Source organism: Manacus vitellinus, unplaced genomic scaffold (genome assembly GCF_001715985.3).
Source record: "Manacus vitellinus isolate BGI_N305 unplaced genomic scaffold, ASM171598v3 scaffold_0_pilon, whole genome shotgun sequence".
NCBI lineage: Eukaryota > Metazoa > Chordata > Aves > Passeriformes > Pipridae > Manacus > Manacus vitellinus.
The window spans coordinates 10217864-10232443 of record NW_021938789.1 but is presented as its reverse complement, the minus strand read 5'-3'; the positions used below and the strand labels follow the sequence as shown (position 1 = coordinate 10232443).

At 34.8% G+C, this 14580-nt stretch overlaps 1 protein-coding gene across 7 annotated transcripts in view; it reads left to right on the top strand.

Moving 5' to 3' along the window:
* Nucleotides 1-14580, top strand: part of LCORL (ligand dependent nuclear receptor corepressor like) — a 56725-nt gene that overhangs the window by 26577 nt on the left and 15568 nt on the right. For 3 of the 7 annotated variants that reach the window (XM_029960220.1, XM_029960208.1, XM_029960214.1), the window contains exon 6: nt 8463-13345. The exons of 1 other annotated variant lie outside the window; for it this stretch is intronic. In XM_029960220.1, coding sequence (XP_029816080.1) covers nt 8463-13345 — 4883 coding nt within the window. Of the gene's footprint in view, nt 1-617; nt 4882-8462; nt 13346-14580 lie in introns of those variants that run through there. 3 more of the 7 variants (XM_029960229.1, XM_029960200.1, XM_008930336.3) reach the window with 3 other exon arrangements.

Here is a 14580-nt window from a genome sequence, read left to right as displayed (position 1 = left end):
GAGTATGACTTTGTAACTAGTGAGCTGTAAGTAGTGACTAGAAGTTTTTTAAACTGTGTCTTATTTTGCGAAAATGGACTTGATTGTTAACAACAGCACTTTATCTTACTGTTGTAGAAAGCCTAGTTTTGTGTAAGTCTGGGATGTTTGTGTGTAGTTATGTACTTATTGCTGCAAATTTTCTATGAGGGGGTTGACTCTTTTATTACTTGTTTAGCGGTAACGTCACGTTTCTACTAACAAAAACTCCTTCAGGATTTGGGTATTTAATGGAACGTTAATTGTATAACTAAAATTATAACAGTGTTGCTCTGCAAGCATGTGAACAAGGGAATATAACAAGCACATGAGACTATTATCAAATACTGAGCTAGGATATAAAGTTCTTGGAAGGGCTGCTGTAGAAGCCACCGTATGATTTTTGACGCACTGTCCTACCAGAACTGTAAGTTTGCTAGGATAATCATTTAACTACCACATCTCAAAGACTAAAAAGTATCAGAAGCAGTGATGTTACCGAAGCAAGGAGTATAATAAAGGAGTGGACCCTTCCCTTCCATAGCTGTGTGAGAGTCTCTCATACATCAGTTTACCATCGTTTCATTCCATCCATCCAGGAGACTACACAGAAACAGAGAGGACTATGTGGAAAGAAGTGCTGAGTTTGCAGATGGTTTGCTCTCAAAAGCTTTGAAAGACATTCAGTCTGGAGCACTGGACATAAATAAAGCAGGCATACTTTATGGCATACCTCAAAAAACTTTACTTCTCCACTTAGAAGCCTTACCAGCAGGAAAGCCTGCACCTTTTAAAAATAAAACTCGAGATTTCAATGATAGTTATTCATTTAAAGACAGTAAAGAAACTTGTGCAGTCCTACAAAAAGTAGCCTTGTGGGCAAGAGCTCAAGCAGAGCGCACAGAAAAAAGTAAACTCAGTCTACTTGAAACCTCAGAATTAAAATTCCCAACAGCTTCCAGTTACCTCCACCAGTTAACTCTACAGAGAATGGTCACTCAATTTAAAGAAAAAAGTGAAAATCTACAATATGAAACTTCAAGTCCTACTGTACAATTAAAAATTCCTCAGCTAAGAATAAGTTCTGTGTCCAAACCACAGTCTGATACTGCTGGTCTTCTGGATGTTATGTACCACGTTTCTAAAACCTCCTCAGTCTTAGAAGGATCAGCTCTTCAAAAATTGAAAAATATCCTCCCTAAACAGAACAAAATTGAATGTTCTGGACCTGTAACTCACTCAAGTGTTGACTCCTACTTTCTGCATGGGGACCTCTCTCCTTTGTGTCTTAATGCTAAGAATGGGACAGTAGATGGAACCTCAGAAAATACAGAAGATAGTTTGGATCGTAAAGATAATAAGCAACCAAGAAAAAAACGTGGCCGCTATCGGCAGTATGATCACGAAATAATGGAAGAAGCAATTGCAATGGTAATGAGTGGGAAAATGAGTGTTTCCAAAGCACAAGGAATTTATGGGGTACCTCACAGCACTTTAGAATATAAAGTAAAAGAAAGATCTGGAACATTGAAGACTCCACCGAAGAAGAAACTCCGATTACCAGATACTGGCTTATTTAATATGACAGATTCAGGGACTGGCAGCTGCAAAAATAGTAGCAAGCCTGTGTAGAATAATTGTTAGCGAATTGTTGTGTGTGTGTGTATGTATGTCTGTATACACACACTACGTGAGAAATACATATGCTCACTCTGACAGAAGACGTGAAACTATACAGTTCAAAAACCACATACATGCCTTTTGAAAAATAGTTTTATTCAGGGTTTTCACTGTGGACAGAATTATAGAGTTGCTCACTTAATTCTGATAGTGTGTATTTAATATAATCCTTGTATAAATAGGTGAAAAGATTCAGGTTTTATTTAGTAGTCAATAGCATAAAGATGTTTTGGGAAAAGAAGTATTTGTCATGTGAAGCATAATTTTTAATTGGTGGAGAACCACTTTACCCATTCAATTATCCATCTTATTATGGAAATACACAACCAAGGGTTAGCAGACTTTATAGTTCACAGAATACTTGCAATAAATTGTAAGTAACTCAGATTATACAAAGCAGTGGATTTTAAAAAAAAAAAGGCTAGTTCCTTACAAGGAAGTGGATTTGTGAAGTATTAGTAGGATATAGTACATTCTGTGAAAAAAAAAAGTTTATCGTTACTTAAATATCCAATACAAGTAAGAAAAACATTTCATTACTAAAAATGTGTGTTTAGCAGGCATAAACTGCATTTTTTTATCATTTTAAGAAAATTTTGTTGTTTGTTTAGAAAGAAATTGGTGTTTACAAAGTGTACACTTATGAAATCTGAGAAATTACTGTAGTTATAGAATTATTAAATATGAAATAAGATGGAATACTAAGAGCATAAAATAATTTAAACTTTAACATAATTTTCCTTTTTAGTTTGACAATTAAGGTAACTTGTAAGATTTAAAAAGAAAGTTGGAATGCAACTTAGAGCATGTTCATAATGTGCACAGAATGAGCTTAAGAATGGTTTGGGTTTGTTTGTTTTTTTGTTTAAACGTGCTGGTTAGTTGATGTTATGACTACTTAAAATTTATTTAAGGATTGTGTCACACTCCTATTGAAAAACCTCACTGTAACTGTAATGTATTTGCTGCTGTGACATTTCAAAACATTTTCAGTTTATCAAAATGAATACCAAGTTACATTATCATTTTGCTAATAACCAAATTTGCAGTTCAGGGTCTTGATAGAAATACAAATATTAAACAGTGAAGCTGTTTTGAACTTTCAATAATATAAAGTCTTTATAAATTTGGTAGTTAGAAGTTAGTTCATTTTAAATACGTAACTTTTAATAGAATTTAAGGGAGACCAACTACCTTCATATTGCAGTTTTTACATAAATTTCAAAGTATTTACATTGGACTTTTTATCACACTTAATTTTTTTTATGTAATATCAAAAACATGTCTACATATGAATGGGGGCTTGCTTCATACATTCACTACTGAACATCAATGCCCTTTTCCTCTCAACATCTATTTTTTTCTGTATGCATCTAATTTGGCATAGAAAAAGACTTTTCTCCAACTTTTATACGTGTCATACACATGCACATATTTTTTTCCCCACTTAAATTTGCGTGTGTATGGGTTAATTATATCAATGAATTGGTACATTGGATACATATGGGCCACATCAGGTAATTTTATTTGTAGATAAACTTGCCATTAAATTCAGTGGAGAGCATACTGCAATACTAATGGTAAAATCTAGCCCATATCTATTAACACTACTAAAAAATAACAACTTCCATTTTAAAACAGAATAATCCTTTGAAACTGCACAACCAATATCTCAGTTCTTTGGTCTCTCAGATCTACACTGAATCTCCTTCAGTCATTAAGGTTTACTTGCATATTACAGAATGAATCTCTCAGGCACATGGTGTGATTCTTGGGGTGTCCTGTGCAGGGCCAGGAGTTGGACTTGATGATCCTGATGGGTCCCTTCCAACTCAGCAGATTCTATGATTTTAAGATTTTAAGCAGAAGTGTACCTGATAAAGAGTTTGCAGAAGAGCAGGTGTCAGGGTCATCTTTCATTTTAAAAGAATTAAGCCATATTTTGTGAGGACCAGAAGGAATAATTTGTGAATATATCCCCACTGAAAAATGCAGTTGAAAAAACGTAAATGTTTCAACATCTGTCTTTATACAGTTTTACTTGCAAAAATCTGGGGCTTCAATACATTGCCTACTATTTGTACCATACTGATGTTTTCTACTCCTCAGACAATGTTAGAAATTTGAGTCAGAACTTTATATTGAAGGCAAGTAACAGTACTCTTTTTATATCATTTAAAAGATGACCTGACCAAAAATTTAACAGGATTCATAAAATCAGGGATCATTTTACTATTGACTTAACAGTACTCAGTAGTTTTGTATGTAATATTATAATTAATTTTCAACATTTTAGTACTTGTATTTATTTTTTGGTCAGAAATAGTAATTAAAATATTTTTTGATAGTTTATAGATGATACTCAACCTGTAAGTGTTTAAAGGAACAGAATTATTTGTTTCTAATTATTAGGCTAACCTTTAATTACACAACTAAGGAAAGGCAGGGAAATGTGTAAATTCTCCTTCCCCAACCCCTATGTATTTCATTAATTGTCATTTAAATTATACATTTTGAACTGTTTTATAAATTCAGTTACCAGTCACTACTTAGTAATTGACAATTTCTGAAAATTCCTGTTTCAGCAGACTTTTAAATGAAGGCGAAAGCAAGCCCTACATGCTTTCTACTTATTTGAATGTTTCTCAAGTATTTTATATTAAAAAACAGTGCCTCTGTTTTTAGAACTACTGCTCAGTAAAGCTGTTTAAACCATTTCTGGTAGCTAATGACAATTTTATATTAAATTGTATATTAACTTTAGTGAGACTGATTTTTTTAGTTGTTTACAGTACAAATACTTGTATTTGTTTTTTAATTGCAGTATTTCCATTGTCGCAGTAATTTAGTAAAACTCTGTGGCTGCCTTGATTTTTGACAGATTTTTGTTAACAACTGATTTTTAGGCAATTAGTTATATTTATGCATAAATCAATTGCACTATAATTCATGAATTATTTATTACAATATTTTCTAATGAATTCCATGTATTTGTCTTGTGTTGTAAATGTACTGTAATTCTGTTTCTTCTTTGTGTTGTTATATTCCTAAATCTGATTGTATGAATTTAATTGTTTAGTTAACGTGTTTCTACGTTGTAATTTGTAGTAAAGCACTTCAATGCTTTTGCACATAAATTTACAACACTGATGTGTGATTGATTTGCTCATTCAGTAAAAAAAAGAAAGAAACAAAAACCTGTACACTGACTTATTTGACTTATTCCTGAGGCACAAGTTCATTAGCAGTGGCATAAGATCAAGAACTGTACAAATTAAGCACATAATTACTAACTTACTATGAGAATTTCATCAGAAATAGTAGCTTTAAGGAAAGGTGGTTTCTTTTCTCAGATTGATTCATTGTTCATTAAGGAGAAGAAATTCAGAGAACTAATTTTCTAACAGTTACCCCCTTTAGTTTGCAGCTAAAAATTATACATTATGGATAAGATATAGCTTTTTTGAGGTATTTATTTACTTAGTAAAGTCAGAAAACAAACATTTCTGTAAGACAGATTTATATTTCTATAATAGTTTATACCATTCATATGAGTACTTGAAAGTATGTTTTCTGTTCTGGTTTTGTTGCTGTTCCCAGTCTGTAAAGAACTTGCTAGATTGATCTATCTTATCTCTGGCTCGAGATGACAGAAGACAGACCTCTAGGGTAGGACCTCTTTTGGGAGTCATCTGATAGAGCTCTTTGCTGATAGTTTTTGTGGAGCAGGCAAAGTTTTACTTCTTCTATACATAAAATAATACATTGAAAGGCTGGTGATGAACCTTATCATGTCACCGCCTTTGTGCCAGTTTTGGACTCCAGCCAGTCCCCGCTCCGTGTCACTAACTGCCCCTGTCCTCCAGAAAGGAAATAGTGTCATTCCATGTTAACCCTTGTCTGCAGTGATGCCTTGCACAAAGGTACAGGGGGAGCAGTGCATATTGGTCCTCTCACCTCAGCCCCTCTGTTTCCTTCCCACTCTCTCCAGCCATCTTTCTGTCTGTGATTTGGAGGAGGTGTAAGACAGTTCTGTGAAGGAAGCGTGCAGTTGTGAAAGTGATAGCTCTTCCCTCTATGAAATTATTGTTTAAGCCTTTTATCCTGAGGATAGTCTGAACTACTGTATGACAATGCAAATTTAAAGCACTGTAGGAAGGAATTACAGGAGACTGAAGTATAATTCCATAGTTTTATTGAAAAGCTACTAATAATGAGTTTAAATATATTGATATCTCTTCAGAAAGACACTTCAAGGAAAATGTATTGCTTTAATGCTTGAACTTGTTTGTGTAGTAAGCTCTCCTCCCAGATGGTGATTGAGTAAGGGTTTGATGTGTTTCCACAAACTTGGAAGATCATGTGGAGTGTGGTACTATTGCAATAGAACAGGTGAAGTTAAGTTGTCTGTCAGCTTTAGAAACTAACTCACGCTAAGGGAAAGCAGATCATAGACGTCACACGGGGTAGATAACCAGGAAAGATTTTGTTTTAGAGAAATGTCCAGTATGTCTGTGATAACCAGGATATTCCTTTATACAACAAGTTAATCTTCACATAGCAAATGCAAAGCAGTTTTGAGGCCTGTGGAAATTTTGGTTACTGACTTTGAGAAGGTTATAGGGCTCCAGAAGTTTCTTTCACCACTGAACAGACTTTAAGTAGCAGTTATGGATACAGGTTCTCTACAATTAAAGCTCTCCAGTGAAACTATAGACCTACCTTGCAAGTCTAGACAGACAGAAAGGTACCTGTTTAAAGATTCATTTTTAAAAAGACTGTACGGTAGCTGTCTTGAGCAAATTAGTACTTAAAAAATTTACTCTTGATATACAAACAAAATATTGAAGATGAAGACCTGGTACCATGTTAATTTTTCTAGCTGGCCTTTCAAAGCATTGTTTAATTAAACTCATGGTGGTGGGGAGGGCAATCCTTTTTATCCTTTGTTGTATTACTAGAATAAGCTTTGTTTTCACAAGTGTTGATACATTTCAGCACCTTGTGACTCCTGAATTAGTTAAGAGTAAGTCAGACTCTTCTCAGAGTAGTGGTATTCAAAAACAGTTAAATCCTGACAATGACATTCCCTTGAATAATGCTGTTTCTACTTTAGATTGCAGGTGCAAAGAGGATTTTAAGACTTAATGATTTCAGTTTAAACATAATCGCAATTTCAACTAATACCAGCACAATTATCTTGCACTTTTATGAGTTAGTATCACCTAGATGCTTGATTTTGAATATATACCATTTCATAAAGAATATTACAGGAGAAGGAAAAAAACACAAAGAATTATTATGTAGTGTTGGCTGGTTTTAAGCTCTAAACTTTAAAATCTGTGTAGGACAATAAAAATACAAATTTGTACATAATAATTTCTATTAAGATACTTGATGCTAAAAGTTATTATTGATGTAATAATTCTGGGTATGTGTTAATTAATGAATAGGTAACTTTATGTAAATACAGCACACCAAATTTTAAATATGTTCGTTCATTGATCAATATAGTTGTAAACCAAATCAAAACGAATTTTTTTCAAAGTATAGGCTTAAATGCGAAAAAAATTACAGGGGATAATAGGGAAAAAAGTTAGTGTCATGTTCAGAGTTTGGTGATATGTTTAAATAATATATACTTTTCTAAAACAGAATTCTTCTAACATTTTCTGCTCATGCAATTGATTTCAGTAAAACATTTGAACTAGGTGTTAACTATCTGTTGATAGTTGCTATCCAGCATAAGGATTTTGTATTTAATTGAAGAAATACTTGTATTAATTTCTACCATGGAAAATTTTCAGCTTTTCAATATAAATGATTGATTAGGTAAGTAGTGACATTAGTTTTAATAATTTATAAGAGCTTGATTAAATAGTTAAGATAGTATTTTATAAGTTATTTTATTTTTAGTTAATATCTTTGAGAGCAACTGCTCAAAAGTCCTGTCTAGATATAGGCCTACCCTGTATTTGAGCTTTAAAGGATATTAACCTTTATCACAGAAGTTACTTATTCTCTGTTTTTGTTTAACAAAGGAATCTGTGTGTGTGTGTGTGTGTGTGTGTGTGTGTGTGTGTGCACGCGCACGTGTGTGTGTGTATTATATTACAATTAAGAGCCTGTGATGCACCACTGCAATTTATTTGAAAACTGGAAGTCAAACTTTTACCTTCAAAGAACAATAACAATAGCAAGTGGCTGTTTTTCCCATTTTCTGTTAGCTCGTTAGGTATTCTTTAAAAATAAATAGAGAAATAAAAATGTCCTTAGAAATATCTTCAAGTGTATCCTGAAGAGCACTCAATACACTTGGATATTTAAATATTTGAGGGTGGGATTTGGAAGAGATGGATCCATTCTTTCTTCTGCCACAACCTTGACCTTAGTCATTTACCTTCTCTGTGCCTCAGTTTAGTGAAATGGGAGTAATATGAAGCTCACCAGGTTCTTGATAAGGTTTTCCTTCAGTAATGGCTAAAATAGTTTGAAATATCAGAAAGTTAACATTATTGTAATTATATATATAGTTCTTTTTGCCCCTAATTTCTTCCTGATTATTTTTCTTAATGATAGTGCTGTCACTGATAAGGTACACATCATTGCTAGTGACACTTGCAAGTGTGATTGAATAGTGCAAATAGAGCAGAACTGTTTTGTAAACTTCAGGGTTTTAGGTTTGAGTTTAACCATTATAAAAACCATTAGATGTGGTGTTTTACTGTAATTTATATTTTGTTTTGATTTGTTTTCATTTTCAGTTCAAGCTCAACAGCTGATGCAAATTCAGAGGAAACAGCTAATTTGGAGAAAGGAAAATCAACATTAAACAAAGTTTTGGAGTCTTTTTGTTCATATCACTGGCAACAGACTCTGGCTATGTTAAAATTCTTAATACAAGATGAAAATGTTCCTATAGTTTGCAGTTGCAAGCAAACACATTTGGTCCACTCTGAAACTCCCAGTTCCCTTACTGAAGAGGATGTTCACGTTTCATTTTGCAGTTGCGATGGACATGTGCTGACGAAAAGGTGCTGTTTACAAAATCAAAGGCCAAACACTTGTTTACCACCTCTGTCTGTTTGTATTAAAGATTTCCATTCTTTGTCATGCCAAGCTGTAACGATTGGATGTATTAAGACAATGGTGAACAAAGCATGTAGTTCTCCTAAGTATTGTGCTGACCAATTGCAAAATTATAACAGGCATTCTGTGAAAGCAGCAGCATGTACATATTCAGCTAAGGACTGTGATCTCTTAAGCAGCATTAAAAATGCAAATAGATCTCGCAGCCCATCACCACCTCCACTGTCACCTGTACACAGCAAAGAATTTGAATCACTGGAAGGATCGGTTATGGATTTTCCAACTTTAGACAACAACAAGCTTGAAATATCCATCAACCAGCCTCCATCCCTCCTGCCAGCTGAAGGAAGCAAAGAAGAATTTGAATATGGAGGTAAAACATGCAAAGGAAAAGAGACCGAATGTTCGGATGGGATATGGATGTCAACAGACACCCAAAGCAGTGATGATTACATTAGTTCTGAGAAGTCTGAGCAGGGTGAACATTCCGCCATTTTTCAAGGTTTAATGGACCGCATTAATGAAAAGCTGAAATCAATAGACACTACAGATATAGCAACAAATCTTGTAAAACTTTCTAGCAGTGACAGGGCACCAGAAAATGATGTCAAATTGGGAGACTTCGTGACGTCTCTTTTGCATAATGCTAAGGCAAGTGATTACAGCTTTATGGAATTACTTCGCCAACACGATAAACAAATGGAAAATAAAATCATCCAGACAAGATTTCGCAAGCGTCAGGAAACTTTATTTGCAACATATAATTCTCCTGATTCACCAGTCATTCGACGACAGTCTTTGCAAATCAAGAGAGAGCTTGCAAGCCTTGATGAAACTCTTGTAAGGAAAAAGTCAATTTCTGAGAGAAATGCAAAGAAATCTACAAAAAAATTCGATAAAATACATCCAAATAAAAGACATAGTTTTACTGTGATAGAAGATGAGGCTTTGCAACATCTTGAAAGCAACCCATGTGTGAAGTGCCAAACCAAACCAATGTGCTTTCCAGTACACCAAACAGAGTCTTTCAAACTACCTCTTACTAATTTTCAAACCAGCTCTGGCTTTTTAGTTCTTTCAGAAAACAGTGGTATTACAGCCAGCCAGGCAAAACTCCCAAATACACAAGGAGATGATACACCCTTACAAGAGACTGGTCAGATTCCTCTAAAGGATGAGAGTAATGAAATCTTGGGCAGAACTAAACGTAACATTGTGCCTCCTGGATGGTACTCTGTGTATGTGACAAACAATATCATGTTTAGAAAGTCATCCAGTGCAAAAAAGTCCTTAGAAAGTTTGGAAAACATTAAAATAAATGAAGATGCTGAAAGATGCAGTGACATAAATATAAGCAAAATTGTGAGAGACACAAATCTGCAAGTTGTTGTGGAGCGTTTAGAAGATACATTAAACTTAGCCAGAAAGAGTAACAACTCATTACTGGATAGTTACAAAATAAGCCAAAAATTAAAAGATAATGCATACGAACAGGTTATGAACCCAGCTGCTAGAAGGGGCTTACCCTTCGCTCTGAGTGAAATGGGATGCACGGGACAAAGCTTCCTTTCACATTCACATGTGCCAAGCAGCAGTAAAATCAGAGCAATTTGTGTCACAGCAAACAAACAAGAAATGGTTATAGATCAAGAAATTAATGATGGCCTTTTGAGATCTCTGACCTTTAATTCATCCAGCTCAAATTCCAATAATGGGGACTTGGATGCAACACCTGAAGCTGGGGAGATCTCATCTCCCTTAAACTACTCTAGTCCTGTTAAGCTTATGTTTGTCTCAGAGGTCAATAGTCATGAAGGGGTCAAATACACTTTGACATCTGCAGCTGCATCTCCTAAAGGAAGCACAGATCTCTGTTTGTTTCAAGGGCACACGAACACTTCGTTAGACAAACAGGCCACAGGAGACCTTTCTCATGCAGTCTGTGTCAAGGACTGTGATTGCAGTGAAAATGATACCAAGGAGGAGTCAAGTTGTGTTTATGCAGAAGCAGTTACAAGCTCTTGTCCAGTTGGTCAGACTAACGTAAATGACTTGAAAAAAAATGATGAAGTTGTGGAGAAATCAAGCAGTAGCAGTGAATTGGTTTTAAAAAGAAAACCGGGTAGACCAAAGAAAATAGGTCCTCAAGTAGTTAAGCAGGTTAAGAGACCTATTGGACGACCTCCAAAACCAAAAATGGATATGAATGAAAGCACAAAAGCTAGACCTGAACTTAGCAGTGGTGGTAAAAGCATCAAGTCTGATGCAGCAGTATTGGAAGAAGCTAACAGCAACAAAAATATTACTGTGACAGTTGTTTTTGGAAGGTCAAGAAGAACAAAGAGACATGTTTCTGAAGGTAATCTAAATGTGATTAGTGTGCTACCCACACAACATATTGATTCTAATTTTGCCAATGACCCCAGCAAAGTGAGGCACAATACAGAAACTGGAAATGCTTTGACTGAAATAGTAAAAGCCTTTCAGAATCCTGCTACTGAAAAGGAGGAGGTCTCTGGTTATGACTATGTCAGACCTATCAAGAGTAACCCAGCATCGCCACATCCTTGCAGCAATGTCATTCGGCAGATTAAGAAACCATTAACCACCGTTCGAAAACCTGGTAGGCCAGCAAAAGTAAAAATTTCTGGCATATCAGTGACTGTTAGTAGACTTTCACCTCAGGAAAGAAAAGTAAGCATTAGCAACGGCTTGCCTCCTTTACAACAGCAGAATGTGTTAGAAAAAAACATACCACAGGAGAGAAAAAATCAACTCTGCAATAATATGGGTCAAGTAAAGAACATGCAGAAAGATTCTAGAGAGGATGGATCACCCAATGTCACTGCAGCAATGTCAAGAAAACATGAAATTCCATCAAGACATTCTGCTAGAGACAGAAAACCCTCCCTGCATTTTTTACATTCATTAGCATCTTCTAGTGCATTTACTTGTAGAAGTGCCTTACTACATAAGTCTTATAAACTCCATTTGAAAAAAGCTAAAGAGCGAAAGGAAAAACATGCGCAGTCAAATCAGAGCACAGCATCCAAAGATACCTCAGAGCTGAGAAATTCGGGAAGTGCTAAAAAGGATCTTAAGGATGGTGAATTCGGACGCATTAATGAAGTATCATCAGATCCCATATTTTCATCAAATCCCTCTCTCAGGTGGTGGCCTACTTCCACTTCGAGTGACACTTTGTTGGAAGAACTAAATAATAGATTTGAACAGATAACTAATACCTGGTTGCGCGTGGGGGGAAGTGAGTCTGATAAATGTGTATGTGAAAAAAGGGATCCCATTGAACAAGACTGTAATACTGAAATGTCAAACCCTTTAGACTCCTGCCTTGTAGAACTTGAAACATCACCTGTAAAAATGCTTTTCCAGAAAAAGTATAATATGAATGAACTCTGCACCTGGTTTATGCAAACTACAGAAACACAGTCTCTCTCTCTAGTGAGAAAGGCAAATGCTCGCAGTCCCTTAGAAGTAGTTAGTACTAGAGAGACAAAGACAGAAACTAAACAATCTGATCTTAGTACTTGCCCTTTCAGAAAGCACTTTAAAAAGTTTGCACTATCCTCCCCTTCAAAACCAGCAGGGAAATTGCAAATATTGCATAACATAGTGAGGTCTCCAGTCTTAAACATGAAAAGTAATTTCACATTAACCAGATTAAAAAGAAATGAATTTAAAAAGTTGCAGCGTGATAGTTGGGGACAAACAAAAAAGCTCTATAATGCAGCTCCTGGAGGCTGGAAATCAAAAAAGAAAAATTTGCAGTTATTTTGCCAAAGCCAATTGTTTAAAAGTACAAGTGGGGAAACCAATGATGAAACACCCAAGCTCCAGGAAAAAAATATGCTAGAAATCCAGCCCGCTCAGACTTTGTTAGAGTCTCAGAAAAGCCTCTTGCCAACTGAAAATGAAGCCAGAGATGCATTTGTTCAACAGATGATGGGATCTTCTGACTTTAACCCACATCCTGGTATAGCAAGTATACTTAAGTCACATCCAGAGACGAATGGAACAATTTGTTGCCAGCAAAATGTTAGAAAAGAACAAAGCCAAGATAAACTGTTTCAAAATACTTGGAAAGCTAAAACCTTTAAAGACTGTAGGATATTTCTGAGAAAAATCAACCATATTGAGCAGCACAATTCATTTAAGCTAAATAATGTCATTTATTCTCCTGAAGCTGTTGAGAGTAAAAGCACTCAGGCTTATATGGAAGAAAAAAGACATCCTCTTTTAAGGTCCCATTCTACTAAGCAAAATGCATTAAAGAAACAAGAAAATGAAATGGAAACATCTAAAGGATCTAATTCCTCTAAAGTGACTGAAAGGCTGGATGACCAGTTTCACAGCAGAAGGTTAAATAGCAGTGTAAACCAGGACGATAATCCTGCTGGTAGTTCTGAAGTTCTTATCAGAATAAACAAAAGAAAAAGTCCACAATGGGAGACCACTGATACAAATTTAAGAAAAAGGCATAAGAGACAATCATGCAGTAGTGGACAAATGGCACCTTATTACCCAAAGTACCAAGTAGGTAAGTTCCTGTTCCCCGCTTCATCTTGAAATTGAAATCTTAAGGAATTGGAGAAGTCAAACAACTAAGCACTTTGAATTTTTTTTTATTGCATGTCATTCATTTGAATTTCAGATAAGCCATGAAATTAAACATTATATAACATCAGAATAATGCAGAAAGTGCAATTTTAAAATGTGCATAGTATTTTATAACACTCTTTCAGCTCCAATAAGCTAACTAGTATAGTTCAGACAGAAAGAAATCAAGCTCTGACATTCTGAAGTCAGTCAAAACTGGCTATTGCTTTCAAAAGGAGCAGAATTTCATTCCATTGTGTCGTTTCTCATATTGTGAGGAAGGGTAAATTCTGAAATGAAGCATAAATTCAGTGTTATTAGCATATAGCTGTTTTTTAAAAAATTGTCATTGAATGATTTCAATTGCAAATCTGTAATGGTTTTATAATTATACAGTAAAAGATAGTACTTTGTACTTTTGGGAATTATTCATTCAGAGATCCGTTTTAGTATCTATTCAATGCCAGATGAAATCTGCTGACTCTAAGGGGTTTGCACATTGAATCCTTACAGAATGATTTCAAATGCAAAATTATTCTTGACAAGTACAATATACAGTTACTATGCTGAATACCTTGGCTTGGACCCTTTTTAGGCTAGTGTGAAATAAAATCAATTTTTAAAGCTAGATATTTATAATACAACTGTGATCTCAGAAAGTCTCAACTCATTTCAACAAAATAAGGTGTGAAATATTCACAAAATAAAACTTTTGCAATGTGATGTAAACGACTGCAGAAGTTTTCATTTGTAGAAACAATATTATATTAGCTAGTCTGATACACTGCCCAAAAAACCCCCCCTATTCAAAATATCAAAGTCATAACTCCTCCTTTGTATTCTATACTGTAGAAAAGGATCTCTGATAATAAATGGAAAAGTTAATTTAAGTTGTAGTATAAACAGTATTATGGCTCTTGTATGCATTATTTCTTTTGTACTTCATGTAGTAATATAGAATTCTTCATATTTAGCTCATTTGGTGTAACCCTGCTTTCCCAAAATACAGCATTCTTTTATCTTTAGACTACTATTTTGTATTTTAATTCACTGATTTCGGGCCAAGTTTAACATAAATAACTTGTTTTGAAGAAGGTCGAGCCTTGACACAAGATTGCTGTAAAAAAAACAGAACTAGAAAAGGAAATGGGTAGCATGTATCTGTTTCTATTTTGC